We start from the raw sequence: 18,479 nt of genomic DNA, 5'->3' as shown, positions 1-18,479 counted from the left end.
AATGTTCTATGATTGTTGCTCTTGATTACACATCACCTAATTTTCATAAATCCTGTTGTTGTTTAGTCATTTAGTAGTGTCGCCGACTCTTCGTGACCCCATGGACCATAGCACGCCAGGCACTCCTGTCTTCCACTGCCTCCCGCAGTTTGGTCAAACTCATGTGATGTTTGTAGCTTCGAGAACACTGTCCAACCATCTCGTCCTCCGTTGTCCCCTTCTAGTGCCCTCCATCTTTCCCAACATCAGGGTCTTTTCCAGGGAGTATTCTCTTCTCATGAGGTGGCCAAAGTATTGGAGCCTCAGCTTCAGGATCTATCCTTCCAGTGAGCACTTGGGGCTGATTTCCTTCAGAATGGATAGGTTTGATCTTCTTGCAGTCCATGGGACTCTCAAGAGTCTCCTCCAGCACCATAATTCAAAAGCATCAATTCTTCTGCGATCAGCCTTGCCAGGAGGTGATGGGACCAGTGGCCATGATCTTGGTTTTTGGTCCCATCACCTCCTGGCAAATAGAAGGATTCATAAATACTACTTACTAATAATATTTCCCATTTGTCAAGCAAGTGTAATAAGCTTTTCTCTCTCTCTACCCTCTTCTGTCTAAACACATCTCCTTCACCCGTAGGTGAGACAGTTCATATGAAACGCCAAAGGGGCACTAAAAATATCTATTTATGCCAGAAGAAATTCCCATAGAAGCAACTTTTATAGTCACAATAATTTTAATGAGATGCTTTAGTTGACATTCCTAATTACAGGGTGTTGGACTAGATGGCCCTCAGAGTACCTTCTAACTCAACAATTCAATGCTTCTATAAAGTTGCACATGGTGCCATTTCCCCATAGGACTGTTTCACACATTACAAAATTTATTTTTTGTATTGGAAATTTGTGTGGAAATTGTAGGAAGGTTTAGATATGTATTTATTTTTAGCCATCTCACCCCTTGCCTTTTCCTGCAAGACCAATTGCAGTCATTAACAGTCATCCACAGGTTCACCACACCTAGCAGCCAATCACCCATTCCCACAGGGCCGGCCCTACGGCCAGGCTGGGTGGCGCAGGCTGCCAGGGGGACGTCGCGCTGCGGCATCCCCCAGCCACACACAGAAATGGGGCGGGGGGCGCCTGAGGGATCATCGCGCCAGGGCGCCCAATATGCTTAAGACAGCCCTGCATTCCCACCACCCTTCTGAGTCATACCCCTCCCCACCCTCTCACTATATATAAGGGTCTGGTGACTTCTGTTTCAGTGTATTGAAGAAGTGTTCAGGCACACGAAAGCTTATACCAATGATAAACTTACTTGGTCTCTAAAGTGCTACTGGAGGGATTTTTGTTTGTTTGTTTCGACTACGGCAGATCAACACGGCTACCTACTGTACCTGTGCCTGTAAATACCGGTAACTGCTTATAGGCTTAACTCTGTTAACAGCGTTGGGGATTTAGACAGCTGGCCCAATAGCAAAGCAAACGCAAGTGGTATGCAAGTGGTATACAAACCTGACCAGTACACGCCATTGCAATACAATTTATGCCACGGTAGGTTTATGCCGCATTTGCTCGTTTCCTACACGCCCCCAGCCCCGCTCTCCGCCACAGAGACAAAACAAAAACATCCCGTCTCAGGCGCTCGCAGCTCTGGACTCTGACCTGCAGGCCATGCCGTCGCTTCGCCCTGCCCAGGTAGAAGGCGGGACAGCGGCCCCAAACCCGCCCCGGAGTAGGCGGAGCGCGTCAGCCGCAGGGAGAGGCCCGGCCAGCCCCGCTCCTCGCCGCTCTCTTCCGCCGCCGCCTTTTTCGGCTGCCAGGTAGAAGTAGACGCGGGGGTGGGGACAAAGCCGCAGTCGTTCCTGCTCCCTCGGGGAAAAAAGAGTGCCGCCGAAGAGAAAGAAAGTGCAATGGCGGCATCCGGTAGCGGCAGCGGCGGCGGCCGTCGAGCGGATAATGGCTACGGGGTCAGTGGGCAGCAGCATCAGGCGGGCTCCCGGCGGCGGAAAGGCCCTGGAGCCTTGGCCACGGCCTACCTGGTCATTTACAACGTGGTCATGACAGCCGGGTGAGCGAGCGCCGGTGCGGTGGGTGTGGGTGTGACAGAGAGAGAGAGGATCTTTCCCCTTCGTCTGAACGGAACCGAGAAGGCCTCCTTCCCTCCAGCCGACCCTCCTCGCCTTTCTCCTCCGGCTCCCCGTGTGTGTGTGTGTGTGTGTGTGTGTGTGTGTGTGTGTGTGTGTGTGTGTGTGTGTGTGTGTGTGTGTGTGTGTGTGTCGGCTGAGAGGCTAACGGAAGCTTCCCCCGCCTCAGCCCGTTTGCTGTTTGCTCCCTTCTCTCCTACGGTGACGAGGGTGGGAGATAATGGGGTTCCCTTTCAAGGAGAAGCAGGAGCATTTCTTCGTCTGCAGCAAATAGTTGGAAAGATGGGGCTGGCCTAATGCTGACCTTGGCCTCTGACAGAACAAGGCAGGTCTTCTGTAGCGTTCTTGGCTGGTATTGGAATAATACCAATTAGTGAGCGCCCGGATCGCAGCATGGCCTTTGTTTTATTAGCCCCCTGCCAGGCCATAGCTGCCAAGTTTTCCCTTTTCTCGCAAGGAAGCCTATTCAGCATAAGGGAAAATCCCTTTAAAAAAGGGATAACTTGGCAGCTATGTGCCAGGCCCCCACTAGGCCCGGGGGGGGGGGACAAGCACATGGATCACAGGCCGCAGCACTAGGCCGGGGGGGGGGGATAACCCACAGCAACGCTCTTGGGGGCACAGCAAGGGGTTTTTACTTTACAATTTAGCACCACTACCCCCCCCCCAAAATCCCCCACCAAATAACCACAAGACAAAAATAAATACCATCCTTCAAAACTTCATGAGATACCCCAGTCACGGGGGGGGGGGGGCAAACAGAATAGATCATGGATCGGGACACATGGGGACAGTCACAGGGATTAGCCACAACAACGTGCCACACCCACAAACCCCGCCTCCACCACGAGATCCTGTAAAACAGGGGGACTCTGAGGCTCAGGGGGATCTGAAGGGGATCTATTACCCTCCATTTGACAGACTATCGCACAGCAACCCACAAACCCTGCCTCCACCATGAGATCCACCACTCACATACATACATCCGGCAGAGGTGTTGAAGACCAAACCAACTGAAAACAGGTAGATAGCTGTGTTGGTCTGACGTAGTCGAAACAAAAAAAAATTCCTTCCAGCAGCACCTTAGTTGGTCTTTAAGGTGCTGCTGGAAGGAATATTTTTATTTTGTTTCAACTTTACTTTAGTAACAGAGTACATGTACAAACAAAATGTATAGCCATCTCCTGGAAAGACAAGGTTATATCTTGCCCTTGTTTAGTGCAAAGGTTTGTTTAAAAGCTGCAGTGAAAAGCATATCTGCATATTTACTGTGCACATCAACTAATAGAACTACATATGCAGTTTGGAAAAGAAATGTTTTACAATATGTAGTAATGCTGAAGATAGCATCCTCTGATATCTATCCATCATAAAAGGTTGCTTAATTTGATTTTGCAACTAACACTATCATTTTTAATCATTACACTTACGTACATCTAATTACACCAGAAATAAACTGCTTCTTTTTAACCATTGCTTGGTACTGGTAAAGAGGAGAATAAAAACTTTGTTTTTCTGATAATGCAATGTTACTACATTGTTTGAATTTCATCTCCTGTTCTTAGACTGTAACTAGATGTGAAAAAGCACAGCCAACTCATTAAATGTAGGTCTACCCAAAGGTCTACATAAAGTGAGTGCCCGCCACTACCTGTAGCCTGCAGCAGCCCAGCTGAGAGAAAATTGACAATGAGGTGTAGGTTTCAGGGACGCAAAGTACAGCCATAGCAAAGGTTTAGCACTAACCTGCCTGAATGCCTTTCTGCTCTTAAAACCAGAGTTCGTTAACATCTGATTCATAGTCACTGGGCATATCATAATTTAAAAAGAGGGGATGAGTAAACAAACAGCAGAGGTGGGACAGGAGTTGCTGCCACTGCCTGATTATTCACTGTCTCTTTGCAAGGTGTAGCAAAGCTAAGGAAGAGGAGCAACCTCAGCAACTGTCAGCAGTGATAGTGAGGGGATAGACTCCCTGAGGAACTGGCGTCCAATGAAGGTGTCTTGTCCAAAGGCCCATTAAAAACCTAGAGTGGCACTAGTTCCTGCTTTCAGTCAGAAGATCCTAAGTTGTTTTTCAGTAGGCATTAACAAAGCATTTTGCTATCTCTCCTTTTTTCTTCTAGGTGGCTTGTTATAGCAGTTGGTTTAGTCAGAGCATACCTCACCAAGGGTAGCTACCACAATCTTTATTATTCAATAGAAAAACCTTTGAAGTTCTTCCAAACTGGAGGTTTGATTGAGGTATGTGTACCAGGGAACGTGCCCTTCTAATTGCAGTGAAATATTTTTTTGTTTTTCCTATACATTTCATTCATTAACTTGCTCCTGCATTGAATTCTATCCCTTTTGATAGATAGACCACTGGTAAGTATTGGTATCCTTAATTACATCAGAAGTGAAATCTGAAACATGAAAACAATAGCATCAAAGAGAATTTGTCATTATGCAGTGAAACTATTATTTTCAAGTTAATTTATTTTTCTGAAGTTCTGCTGTCTGGTGATTGCCCCTCTGAAACCATTCTTAAATAGCATAATTTTAATTGAAAAATAGGTTTAATTACTTTACATAAATGGTGAACTTTGCAACACTAGAGACCATTGCCTAGTGCCTTTGTTCCCCTTACTATAACACCAAGAGAGCTTTGTAGTTTTACAGAAAAGAAAGAAAAATAGTGGCTGATGGTTGTGGTTTTAGACATTCCAATAAAGGCAGACAAATGTCTCTCCATAAGGTTCCATGAGTCGATAGAACCAAAATCAATAAAAGGATGCCATATGGCAGGGGTCAGCAACCTTTTTCAACCGTGGGGCGGTCCACCGTCCCTCAGACCATGTGGTGGACCGGACTCTAATTTTTTTTGGGGGGGGTTAACAAATGTGTATGCCCCACAAATAACCCAAAGATACATTTTAAATAAAAGGACACATTCTACTCATGTAAAAATATGCTGATTCCCGGACCGTCTGCGGGCTGGATTGAGAAGGCGATTGGGCTGCATCTAGTCTCTGGGCCTTAGGTTGCCTACCCCTGCCATATGGTATAGGTATAGAATGTGTGAGTCTCCCTGTCCCCAGATCAATATTCCTTTTGTGAAATTGTTAAGTTGATGGTGTGTTAGTCAAGGTATTTGGGTATTCCTTAGTTTGTCTTGTATTTCTTGGGTTGGTATGGGTTTGTTGTTTTTGTAGAAGTCTTTTAGAAAGTGTAGGTCTTTGGCTTGCCAGGTTTTCATCTGGACGTTTTGCACTGCGTGTTGGAATAGTGAATGATAGGCCAGGGGGGTTAGTGGGGATGGGGATGTTCCCTTCTGTGTGAGCCTGTTCAGTTCTGTGGGGATTTTCTTTGTTTTGTTTGTTTGTTTTGGAGAAATGGGTATGCTGTTTTGGGAATGTTTTCAATGGTGTCTCTCTCCAGGTGGACCCATTGTTTTGTCTTGTCTTATAGAATATACAGGATTATGTGGCGTACTTGGTTGGCGATGTAATATGATTCTATGTTGGGGATTCCCCATCCTCCTTCTGAGGAGGGGAAGTGTGGGTATTTGGGGCTTATTCTTAGCTATTTGTGTGAGAAAATAAATGAGTGTAGTTTTTCTGGAGTTGGGCTGGGGGAATCCAGATTGCGAGGGTTTGTAATAAATAGGTTAGTTTTGGGAGGGTGATCATTTTGATCATGGCTATTTTGTCTGAGAGGGCAAAGTTGGTGTTGTTCCATTTCCTCAAGTCTCTGTTGATTTGTCGCCACAGGGGCTTGTAATTGTAGAGGCATAGTTTGTTGAGGTTTCTGGTTATTTGAACCCCTAGGTACCTGAATTTGTGATGTTGGTGAATTCCTTTTGGGTATGCGGGCAGAGGTGAGGAGTGTTGAAGTACATAGCCTCCCTCAGATTTTGCAAAGTTTACTTGTAGGCCCGACCCCATTGCAAATGTGTTGAGTTCTTTAGTTAGGGTGGTTGTTGTGTTTATGGGGTCTGGTGTTGTGAACATCAGGTCATTTGCAAAGAGCTCTAGTTTGTAGGTTTTACCTTTTATTTCCACACACTTGATATCTGGGGCTGCGTGGAGTAGGATTGCTAGGGATTCCAGGGCCAAGATGAATAGGAAGCTCCAGGCCTTGGAGCTCCGCTGGGCCAGGGGGGGGGCTTCCGGTCCCGGTGGGGCCATGGTAACTTGGGGGGGCTGGGGGCTCTGTGCAGCCTTGGTTATGTTCTTAATCCGAGGAGTAAAGTAAGATAGTACGGGTAATTCTGGTTGTAGCAATTGTCCCATCATTTGATTAATTGTTTGAAAAACTTCCCGAAAGAAAAGCAGACTACCACATGTGTACTAGAGCAGCGTTTCTCAACCGCTGTTCCGCGGCACACTACTGTGCCGTGAGACGCTGGCTGGTGTGCCGCGACGTGCGGCGACGAGAAGGGCGATTTGCAGAACTACCATACCTATGTGCGGAGAACCTTCTCAGCATGGCTGCGTTTGAGCGCGCCCTTCACAAGATGGCGGCGATTCCTGTCATAACCCGCCTGCCTGCCCCGCCCGCCCGCACCACCACCACTCTCCGCTCTCTCTTTTATCTCTATGGTTCCTCCTCGAGTGTCCCTTTGACTTAGTTGTCCATGGTCTTCCGCACCCAATCGAAAGCCGCCGAGCGCTCCCCCTCCCCTACTCACCATCTCTGCAGCCGCAACCTCAGCCCAGACCCCCCAGAGAGGAAAAAGCAGCAGAACCCCCAGTATCCCAACATGCACCGCAACCTCGGGACGGCCCAGCCGGGTTCGACGGGAGGAGCGGAGCCACGTGGAAATGAAACGATGCATTTTGTAACGCATAAAAATCGCACAGGGACTCCATAGGTGCAAAGAGAAGAGCCTCTTTTGTCCAGCCAGCATCCAAACTGTCACTCTGTCAGGGAGTGAGCGGCCTCTTCGGCGAGGAGCACGTGCTGGCAGAGAAATCAGCGGCTTGTGAAGCCTTATTACAGGAGATTGCAACCAACACAGCAATTGGCAAGTGTTTCTAAGACTTACAGTCATAATTATAGTCAATATAGGGCGGCACAGAGTTAATTTTTTTAACTTTTTTAATGGTGGTGTGCCGCATGATTTTTTTCACGGAACAAGTGTGCCGTGGCCCAAAAAAGGTTGAGAAACACTGTACTAGAGAACCAGGTAAATTGTATTCCCACTAGCAAAGGTTGGATGTGTTATGATTAATTTTATACAATCTGGCTGGGCACATGCACCAGCGATGTGCTGTCATTAAAGCATTTTATTGAGTTCTAACTGAGATGAAGCTAAATGGTAGTTTATTCCAAATTTGTTCCTAGAGTTGTTCCTCTAATTCTTCTCCAAAACAAATCTCATTTTAGTCTTAAGGAAGTGAGAGGAAGCACAGACAATTGTTTGAGGATCTAATATAGTTGGGAGATTATTCCTCTTCCCAGTTGTTTGAGTAGTTAGTTGCTCAAAACTATTTAAGTTGTGTAATGCTTAAGTCCTTATATTTGGCTGATTAAAAGTCTTGGTTTTTGTTGACTTTATATGTTCTTTTTGTTCTAGATTCTGCATTGCGCAATAGGTAAGTTACTGGATTCATGTAGCTTATTCACTTTAAATTTTTTTAAAAAATAGCAAAAATATAAAGCATGGTATACATTTCTGATTTCATACTTTTTCTTCTTCCTAATGCCTATTCCAAGGAGGATTCCAAACCCGACTTATACTGTACAGGAAGGAGCAGAGCTGTACCTTTGCTTAGCTTTTCTGGCCAAGATAGCCTCTTGTCATTGCCAGCCTCCCTGTTCTGCCTGTAAAATATGCTGAAGGTGGGAGAGCAAAACACAGGATAGCCACTGGTAGTACCCAGTAGAAGCACCCTAAATGTGGTGTTCTGAATATGTGCCAGGGCTGAGCCAGTCCAGGAGCCATTGGAGCCTGAGCTATTTCACTGCCATCACATGAAAGCATTGGGCCCAATCACTGTATCAGCTCCATGTTGCCACAAGTCTGTCTTCTCCCTTATGATATGGCAATTGCCTGACTACTCTGTAGAGCATCAGGGGTAGGGTGGGGGAGGTTTGAATTGCATAATGAGTGTGTCAAATATGACTCTGAAGCATAGCTGCCAAGTGTCCCATATTCCCCGGGAAACCCCCGTTTTTCCAGCCGTTTCCCGCTGGCAGCCCGGATTTTTAAAAAAAACCTGTAAATCCCCCAGATTCTTACCAGCCTGGGGAGGCTCCTGCGCATGTCTGGAGTCTCTGGACATGTGCAGAAGCGATTTCTGGCGCTGCGACCATTTTGGAAATGGGCAGAGCATGCGTAGAAGCGACTTCCGGTGCTGCTCTGCCAAGTTCCAAAATGGCCACAGCATGACATCCGCTGCCGCACCGCAGCCAATCCTGGATTTTTCAATCTGGGAGTTGGCACCTATGCTCTGAAGTAACTTGCAAATTCAGGAAGTAATACAGGCTGTTACTACATATCAGAGTGCTCTGTATAACCCATCTATATTCGTCATTGTTCCTGTACTATCTTTGGACATTTCTGCTTCGTAAAACAAGGCTTGGTTGTTGAGCAAAAAATGATGTATAACAATGCCGTTCTTGTAAGGACACAAGGATTGTCTTGCTGGATCAAGCCATAGGTTATTTTGTTCTGTTCTTGGCACCAACAGTAGGCAGACAGATACATCTGGGAATCTCACAAATAAGCCATGATGGAGATCACTGATCCCTGTTGTTTGTCCCCAATATCGGATGTTTAAAAAGAAACAAACTCTGAGGAGGTTTGGTCCAACTTAGTTGGTCTTTAAGGTGCTACTGAATGAATTTTTTTATTTTGCTTCGACTCAGACCAACACGGCTACCTACCTGTAACTAGATCTGAGGAGGTTTGTTCTCCTTTAGGTTTTCTAACCCTTTCAAAAAAGAAAAAAGGGGTGCCCACAAGATGGACATAGTGTTTGGGGTCTCTCAGACCGCAGCTCCATAATTTGGCTCACCACTGACCCCAATAGCACCATGAGAATGTCTTGCTAAGTCCCCTGAGGGGGTATGCTGGCATCAGCACAATGAGGTAAGGCAGGAAGCCATATGAATTATTTCAGACCCAAAGAAAAAGCAACAACTTTCCTCCCCTTACAACAAACAGGGCCCTCTATAATTGTGTTTCCCTTTTAGCCTTTGAGAGTCTAGGCACCAGCATAGGAGATAAAAAATATAAACAAAGACCTTGCTACACAGTGAAAAAGGCTGAAATATGAGTTAATGAATGACTGGGAAGAACCGCCAGTACAGAAACTTACTGACTGGAATAAACAACAGCCTCTATAGCTTTATACTTGTCAGTCAACAACAAAATGATTAGAAAGCTATTTTTAATAATAATAATAATAATAATAATAATAATAATAATAATATTTATACCCCGCCCTCCCCAGTCAAAAACCGGGCTCAGGGCGGCTAACACCAACAGATTTTTTAAAAAAAAAGAATGCAGAGTTTAAAGAAACATCTGGAGAAGATGAAATATTCAAGATGTGTGGATGTACATGGAATTATAGAGGAAATAGGTGGACATTAGAACCTCCATTATTAACTTGTTTAACATATTGTCCCTTGAGCTGAAACTGGAAGTTAATAGTCTGGAACGAGCTCTCAGAGCTGTCAGACTAAGACCCAAGGACTCTTGATAATAATAGTAGTAACAACAAGTTTCTTGTACCCCACCCATCTAACTATAAGAGCTTCCTGAAACAGGACTGCCTTCAGATGTCTGCAAAAAGTCATATACAATCATACCTTGGTTGATGAACGCCTTGCGACTCGAACGTTTTGGCTCCCAAACGCCACAAACCTGGAAATGAGTGTTCCGGTTTGCAAATGTTTTTTTGGAACGTGAACATCTGAAGCGACTTCCACGGCTTCTAATTGGCTGCAGGAGCTTCCTTGGTTTCCAAACGTTTTGGAAGTTGAACAGACTTCCAGAATGGATTCTGTTCAACTTCCAAGGTACGACTGTAATTGCTTATCTCTTTGACATCTGACATCTTTCCCAAGAGACATTTGTCAGGTACATATTTGTCAGGTATAATAATAATAATAATAATTTATTATTTATACCCCGCCCATCTGGCCGGGTTCCCCCAGCCACTCTGGGCGGCTTCCAGAAGAAAAAGATGAGCTAATGCAAAAAGTGAGAACCTTACAAAACCTACAATATAATAATACCCCAATTATTGTTTTACAAGATCTGGCACTTGAAACGTCTAAAGAAAATATGTGAACTGTGCCCCTTCACACTAAAGCTATGGAATGCATGTTAACAATGCTGTATTGTAAAAATCATTTTTTACAATCATGTGATTACGATGAAGTTTTCTAGAGCACTAGGGATCACCTGAACCTTAATGGTACGCAGGCTGAGACCCTACCTGCCCACAGACTGTCTCGCCAGAGTGGTGCATGCTCTAGTTATCTCCCGCTTGGACTACTGCAGTGCACTCTACGTGGGGCTACCTTTGAAGGTGACCCGGAAACTACAATTAATTAAGAATGCGGCAGCTAGACTGGTGACTAGGAGCAGCCGCCGAGACCACATAACACTGGTCTTGAAAGACCTACATTGGCTCCCAGTATGTTTCCGAGCACAATTCAAAGTGTTGGTGGTGACCTTTAAAGCCCTAAACGGCCTCGGTCCAGTATACCTGAAGGAGCGTCTCCACCTCCTTCGTTCTGCCCGGACACTGAGGTCCAGTGCTGGGGGCCTTCTGGTGGTTCCCTCGCTGCGAGAAGCCAAGTTACAGGGAACCAGGCAGAGGGCCTTCTCGGTGGTGGCGCCTGCCCTGTGGAACGCCCTCCCACTAGATGTCAAAGAGAAAAACAACTACCAGACTTTTAGAGGACATCTGAAGGCAGCCCTGTTTAGGGAAGCTTTTAGTGTTTAATAAATTATTTTATTTTAATATTTCTTTTAGAAGCTGCCCAGAGTGGCTGGGGAAACCCAGCCAGATGGGTGGGGTATTATTATTATTATTATTATTATTATTATTATTATTATTATTATTATTATATCATCCCAGCTCAGTCACTAATATATCATCACCAGGAGTGTTGTTGGTTATTCCCTGAGTTGGTAAGGCTCATTTTAAAACAACTTGAAATAGAGCCTTTAGCATCATTTTTGGATACCAGAGATAGAGATTCAGCAGGTGCCTTCTGTTGCAACTTTTAAACACCTGCTGAATCTATTACCGTATTTTTTGCTCCATAAGACACACTTTTTCCCTCCCACAAAGGAAGGGGGAAAGTCCATGCGTCTTATGGAGCGAAGGCAGTGGATGGCAGCAGGATCCCTCGAGTGGATGGCTCCCAGTGGCGGGGGAGGCAGCATCAGTCTGAAATTGGGCCGGTGCTCCCTCCGCAGCTGCTACCGCCAGTGGAAGAGGGGTGGGGGAGGCAGCATCAGCCTAAAATCGGGCCGGTGTTCCCTCCGCAGCCGCCACGGATACCAGCACTGTGCCTCTGCTAACAGCGGGTAGCAAGCCCCGCCCCTGCAAGGGGGGTTCGCGGGAGCAGCGACCCAGAAGGGCTCGTTTCAGGCCGCTCTTGCTAGCCACCGTTGGCCTTGCTAGTCCCCAAACCTGAGCTCTTAAACATGCTTAGAACCCAAGCTGCAGGTAGGAACATCACAAATGAAAATATCAAACACTTCAAGGTTTCTTTTTGTCCCTTATAACTCCTAATTCAGGGGTCTGCAACCTTTAAGACAAAAAGAGCCACTTGGACCCGTTTCCGAAGAAAAAAAATAAACTGGGAGCCGCAAAACAGGGACGTAATTAGAAATCAGAGGGCCCCATAGCAAAATTTGCTATGCCCAATAATCAATGCCCCAAAATGCCATAGAAAATTAATCAGGGCCCCAGTGTACCATAAATCATAATCAGTGCCTGATGTAAATAATAATTAATAATGAGGGCCCAATGTCATCCTCGTCATTATAAAAATAACTTTGAGTTTGGGCTGCCTTGATTACTGGGAATGGGCAAAACTCTGACTCCCTTATTAGGACACCTGTATGGTTTCATGTGTGTTGCTCCCATCAAGTGAACTTATACAATTTCCTCATATTGAATCAACCCATTGATTAATACATCTACCTCAATCTCCTGACCAGGCCGGCAGGAGGCCGCAGGCAGGCCGCAGGCAGGAGCAGCAGCAGCAAACACGCGCTCCGAGCCCGCAAGCCTTTTCTGCTGCTGGGCTGGAAGAAGCATGCCCATTTAAAAAAATAAATAACTCCGCCCCCGTGAACCTATTGGCTGAAGAAATGCGGCGGGGAGGGGCTGATGCAGGGAGGGGGCCGACCACGCTCCCCGGGCTGCTAACGTCACCTTGCGTCCTTTTTGCACAGCGCACACGCACAGCGGAGTTGTGGACTCCGGCGGGCGCCGTGCGGGGCACAGGCGCACAGCGCGCCGCCGCAGCTGTGTGCTCCGGCGGCGGTGGGCACCGCGCGAGTGTCTGGCGGGCGTGGCGGGCGCCGCCGCATGGCTCAGGCGGCGCATGGCTCGGACGCCTCCTCCCCTCGTACCCACTCCGGAGCCGCAGCAAAGGTGTAAAAGAGCCACATGCGGCTCCGGAGCTGCAGGTTGCAGACCCCTGTCCTAATTCTCTGCTCTATCCTGTCATTGCCAATGCCTCTGTACTCTTCATCCTTTATCTGAAAGCCCCCCTCTCTTTATTGCTGATAAATAATCCTTTCTAATCTGTTCGCTTCTTGCATCAAGAATTTGAGGTGTATAAATGAGAAAACCTATTAGGTGCTCAGGTACCATGGTAAATGGAGCAGTACAGACACTTGAAGTGTGATTAAGCAAGCCTGCCCCTACGAGGGGGGTTGGCGGAAGCAGCGGCCCAACAAGAGCCCTTTTGGGCCGCTGCTACCGCTGCCGTTCGCAACAGCAGACGAGCCGGGAGGAGGGTCGGATGGGAGCCCCTTCCGCCCCTCCTCCCAGCTTCCTTCCATCCTTACTTCCTTCTCTCTCTTTCTTTCTCTCTCACCCCTTCCTTCCTTCTCTCTATCTTCCCTCCCTCCTACCCTCCTTCCTTCCCTCTCTCTTCCTCTCTCTTTCTCTCACCCCTTTCCTGCCTTCTTTCGCTCTCTTTCCCTATCTCATCCCTCCCTCCCTCCCTCCTTCCTCCTTCTCTCTCTCTCTCTCCCCCTCCTTCCTTCTTCTGAGCTGTTGAAGGCTCGCTAGAAAATATTGTTTTTCTTGTTTTCCTCCTCTAAAAACTAGGTGCTTCTTATCGTCAGGTGCATCTTATGGAGCGAAAAATATGGTATATTCTACCAGGCCTGCCTGATTTTAATCTTATATCATTTTTACTGTATGTTTTTATGTCCTTTCATTGTAAACCATTTTTATATATTTCATGAAATAATGGTATATAAATATTTATATAAATTGAATAAACTGAGGATATAGACCAATATAAACTTTCTTTTCAGGAATTGTTCCCTCTTCTGTTGTGCTGACTACTTTGCAGTTGATGTCAAGAGTTTTTATGATATGGGCTGTAACCCATAGTGTAAAAGAGGTAGGTTAAAAGAGAGCAAGAAAAAGATCCATTTCTTCCCTAGAAGTAAATATTTGTACTCTTTTGTATATTTCCTGTTCCTTTTACTGGGTCCACTGTGTGTGCTTTTGCTGGACACCTCAGGATCAGCTGTTTTTGTGAGATGTGTATCCAGAACTCTTAATCTGTAACATCTGTGGTGGCTTCTTGCCCACTGATGCAGTCATATCTTCCCACCTACCCTGCAGATAAGGTAGTGTGGAAAGAAGCATGCAGGTGAGTGGGGAACGGAAATAGAAATGGAAATCATGTAAAACAAATTAACTAATGAACTTCTTTTCAAAACTTTGGACTTAAAACTTGGTTTAAGTTGCTTGTCTTTGCCATTTTCAGATAGCTATTTAGTATACGTGAAACAAGATTCACAGTTTTCTAAGAGTTAGAAATCATATATGTAGGTCTGGTTTAACTATTCATTGTTTGGAAAGGGACAATGCATCAAAAGTTCCCACTTTCATGTCAATCTCTACACTTTCATTAACTGGACTGTTACTTCCTGTAATTTTATTTACATGGCTAATATAAAAACACTATTAAAAATAATAGTGAATATGGGTGCTGGGTAATAGGAACAATATTATGGGTGCATTAATAGATAAAACTCCCCCTGTTTTCACAGTAGAGGTCTATGATTAACTGCTTATGGTAGCTTTCGAAAATTTCACAATTGTGAGGTGTTTTAATTTTGTGGCAGCTGCCCAGTGTCCATTTTCCCCATCCAAGGATTCAGAGTGAGGCAGCACTTCTGGAACAAAACTGTATGTTTATTTAATTATACTTTAGGGAAGTTTAGCGCTTGGTGGTTTCATAAGGCACACAGCTTGGTTTAAAACACAACACTCCTTTCAGAGAAACTTTTTAAGCAGCAGTCTCCTACAAATCAAGTATCAGATAGACTTTTCACCTAATGGCTATCAAGTTCTAAGCACCAGCACCCACCCAGCCCCTTCTAGGATTTAACTTCCCGTCAGAAAATCAAAACTTGAGTTGCCTTGTGTAGCTAACTCCACTCAGTGTGGACAGTTTAGGTTTTGAACCATCTGACAGTCCCTCTCCCACTGAGAGTCAGATCCCTATCTGACTGTTAAACTGGCAGCTTCTCACTTAAAGGCCACTCTTTCCTGATTGGCGTTTGCTTTTTGCAAAAAAGCAGCATGTTGTAGCCCCACTTGATTCAAAGGAAGTGTAACTGTAGGACAGAGAAGGGGAACATACTTTCCAAACATCCAATATGCAGCATTTTATATGTGCAAATAGAATCCAAATTATTTCTAATGTGTTAGAAAGCAGTTTGAGTAATTTGGCAATAAAAATAGTCAAAACATCAAAATTGTATTGTACCCTATCAGTTCCTGAGTATCTCAGATGAAGAGTTAGTTGACAGGTTCATATTAGCATTCCTTTCCTTGTGAGATGAGTGTTACCTACGGTACATTCTTATTAAACAAAACAAAAAACAAAAAAACTTTTGCTTCCCCCCCCCCCACAAGGAATACCTACATACCCGAGCTCCCTGAACAAGTTCACCAATTGCGGATTTTGTAAGATGATACGTGGATGCATGAATGATCTGTGTTGTTTTTTGGTTAAATCAGCCATATGCTTCTAAGGTTCTTGTATGAGGAACTCTTAATATTTTGCTTGCTTTCTCACAAGTCTTACATTATTTCTGATCAAGCCTAATCAAGTGGTGTTCTGGAATCTGAAACATGAATTTTGCTGTTTAATGTTATTCTTCTGGATTCTTTGTTCCTAATATTTAATAGTAATTGCATGGGACAGTTCAGTAATGTTTGAAGAATGTGCTTGCTCTTATTCCTGGAATGGTCAAATTGTTAGCTATTTCTTTGCATGTTGTAGCCTTTCTGCTACTTGATATCTGAAATCTCAGGCAAGTTCACTAAGCATCAATCTGAATGCTTCTCATGCTTATTAAGAGAAAAGTGGAAAATAATCTAGAGCATGGTTGAGAAATCAAAAACAGGTTAGTGAGGAAAACTGTCAAAATACTGTATATTCCTGCGTATAAGACTACTTTTTAACCCAGGAAAATCTTCTCAAAAGTTGGGGGTCGTCTTATACGCCGGGTCGTATTTCTTATACGGCGAGTATATCCCAAACTATATTTTAACTGGGAAAGTTGGGGGTCGTCTTATACGCCCAGTCGTCTTATACACCAGAATATACGTAATACCATATCCTGTGCACTTTATTTTATTCGTGCCTCAATCTGTATTGGCAAGAAGCACAAACTGTGAAAAGTATTCTGTTCATGGAATGCTAATACAGCCAACACAGTCAATAAATAAATAAATAAATAATAAAGCACACGCATTTGCTGGCTGGGAGAGCAGACCAGGCAAGTACCAGGATGGTGCAAAGCCAGCCCCCTCCCTGTTTCTCTTGAGTCTTATACAGGAAGCTTGCAAAGCATAGGGTACTGTGTAATTCTGAAGTTGGAAATTGTTGGCTATAGGATTTTCTAGGAAATGATTTTGTGTGACAAGTATGTAATGTCATGTTTGCATGGGATGATGCATTCAGACTTAGTTACTTTCTTTTTTCTTTTTTTTTAAACATACTTTTTATTAATTTTACAGAATACAAAAAAACAAAAAAAACGGTACATACATAAACACCTTTTCCACCTCCTTCCTACCCACCCACATGGGTCCTCCCCTGCCACAGAAGTATCCCATGTATGTGAACAGTCAGAGATGGTCCATTTTATGCTTGGATTTCTGTCCTCCTCCTCCTCCCCTGACCCCAAAGCCCCCCCCCCTGCCACCAGGGAGCTCCAGCAAACCAGGGCAGTACGCAGGAGCCCATCCATCCAACCATCTATTGTCATACCAAAAAAAGAGAAAAATAGAAATAGGAAAAAAGAAAAAAAAGAAAGGGCAAAAAAAGAGAAAAAAACAATACAAAACAGAAAATTTTTTCTTACATTCATGATTGTAAAACCATATTTTGTGGGCTTCCCCTTCCCCCCCCCTTCCCCGGTTTTCTAAGGGAAGACTTAGTTACTTTCTATTACCAAATGATGTCATATTTATACCGCCATACAGAAACATTGTATACACCATGAACTCTGGTGAAATTAGACCTCAGGTCAGCTGTTATGCCTTTGTTTATTTTTTATTTAAAAAGCAAGCCAATGGTAAATGGTTTTAAAAATATACTCCGTAACCATACTATGAAGCAACTTAAGGTAACTTTCTCAGATTTTTATGTTGTGTCATTTCTGAGCAACACTTAATTTATATGTATGTACAGGCATTCTAATCTTGAAATTACAAAGGAGAAGGCAAATTACAAAGAAGAGTATAATCCCTCCCCCCCCCCCCGATAAATATTTCTGCTTTCCTATGGACCTGAATTACAAAGTTTGAAAAGGTAGATTTAAAAGCTTGACATTTTAGAAAGTTTATAATTTATTTTCAACTTACAGTAACTGTATTTTTCTTTAATAGGTACAAAATGAAGACTGCATCCTCCTCTTTGTTGTTGCCTGGACAATCACTGAGATCGTCCGTTATTCCTTTTATACCTTCAGCTTATTGAACCACCTTCCTTACTTCATCAAATGGGCCAGGTAAGGACATTAAGCACTTCATGATTATGAGCCTGAGAAACTATACATCAGTGGGCATATTTCCCTAATAATTGCAAGACAGAAATATCAGTCCTAGAAAATAAAGAGAATGTTGACATATTAGTTTTATTCAAAAATTAATATCTTCATTTTCATAAAATATATCAAGGAGTCTTACAGCATATAAAATACAACAAAACCATCTATCAATATATATGAAACACAGTGTAAAATCTGTAAATACTGGTTGAATAAAGCAAGAATTCATATTGTGAAGGCCTGTCTAAACAGTACAATTTTCAGAAAGAAGGTAGGGGTGGCTCCTGCTGAACCTCTATAGGTATGGAGTTCTACAGGACAGGATCTGTTGCACTAAAGGTTTGGTCCTTTATGAAGACCAACCGAACCTCAGGGGCATAAGAAACCATCAGAAGTGTCCCATCAAAAGATCCCAGTGATAGAGGTGGAGTATAAATGACGGTCTTCAAGGTACTTTGGGATCAAGTAATTGAGGACTTTGTGAATTAACACAAGAACATTGAACCTGGCCCACTAGCAAATCGGCAATCAGTACAGCTGTCTTAACATCAGAGTAACATGTTCCTAGTATTCTGCTTCTGTGAGCAGTCTGGCCACTCTATTTTGCACTAGTAGCAGCTTCTGGACCAAAAGGCAGCACCAAATAAAGATCCAAAGGCAGCACCAAATAAAGTGCATTACAATAATAAAGTCTTGAAGTTACCAATGCAATACAAGTTCACAAACTTGGTCCCATGAACTGGTTGGATGCAGAGAATGGTGGGATGAACCAGCTGGGGAAGTCCCAAGGGAAGAAGGCTCAGAGCCCAGGGATTGGTGGTGGGACAATGGTGAGTGGTCAGAGGGAGAAGACTGGGAGGAGGTATCGGAAGCTAAGTGGCAGGAGGGCTTAGTGAGCTGGGAGAGTCTGTGTCAGAGAGAAGTCCAGAATCGGAGGCAGAAGCTAAAGCAGTGGAGGAGGGATGCCAAGAGGCAAAGATGAGTCTGGCTGATGAAGAGGCATAGGTGTCTCCTCCTGCTGCTGCAACAAGTTCCCCTCTACCTTTTTCTCCCAGAACCAGAAGAGT

At 44.4% G+C, this 18,479-nt stretch overlaps 1 protein-coding gene and 1 long non-coding RNA gene across 2 annotated transcripts in view; both read left to right on the top strand.

Annotated features, from left to right (window-relative positions):
- Positions 1–1,244: 1,244 nt before the first annotated feature.
- HACD2 (3-hydroxyacyl-CoA dehydratase 2) overlaps positions 1,245–18,479 on the top strand; it is a 28,341-nt gene continuing 11,106 nt past the window's right edge. Inside the window, exons 1-5 of the mRNA XM_035129101.2 lie at positions 1,245–2,062; positions 4,265–4,382; positions 7,699–7,717; positions 13,651–13,739; positions 17,252–17,373. Coding sequence (XP_034984992.1) covers positions 1,905–2,062; positions 4,265–4,382; positions 7,699–7,717; positions 13,651–13,739; positions 17,252–17,373 — 506 coding nt within the window. The 5' untranslated portion in view covers positions 1,245–1,904. The remainder of the gene's footprint in view (positions 2,063–4,264; positions 4,383–7,698; positions 7,718–13,650; positions 13,740–17,251; positions 17,374–18,479) is intronic.
- Positions 7,724–11,864, top strand: LOC132592359 (uncharacterized). The gene is made up of 2 exons (XR_009557836.1): positions 7,724–8,926; positions 9,032–11,864. It is a non-coding gene; the product is annotated as an uncharacterized LOC132592359 (long non-coding RNA).

The sequence above is a fragment of the Zootoca vivipara genome, chromosome 1, assembly GCF_963506605.1.
Source record: "Zootoca vivipara chromosome 1, rZooViv1.1, whole genome shotgun sequence".
Lineage (NCBI taxonomy): Eukaryota > Metazoa > Chordata > Lepidosauria > Squamata > Lacertidae > Zootoca > Zootoca vivipara.
This window is presented reverse-complemented; position numbering and strand designations above follow the sequence as displayed.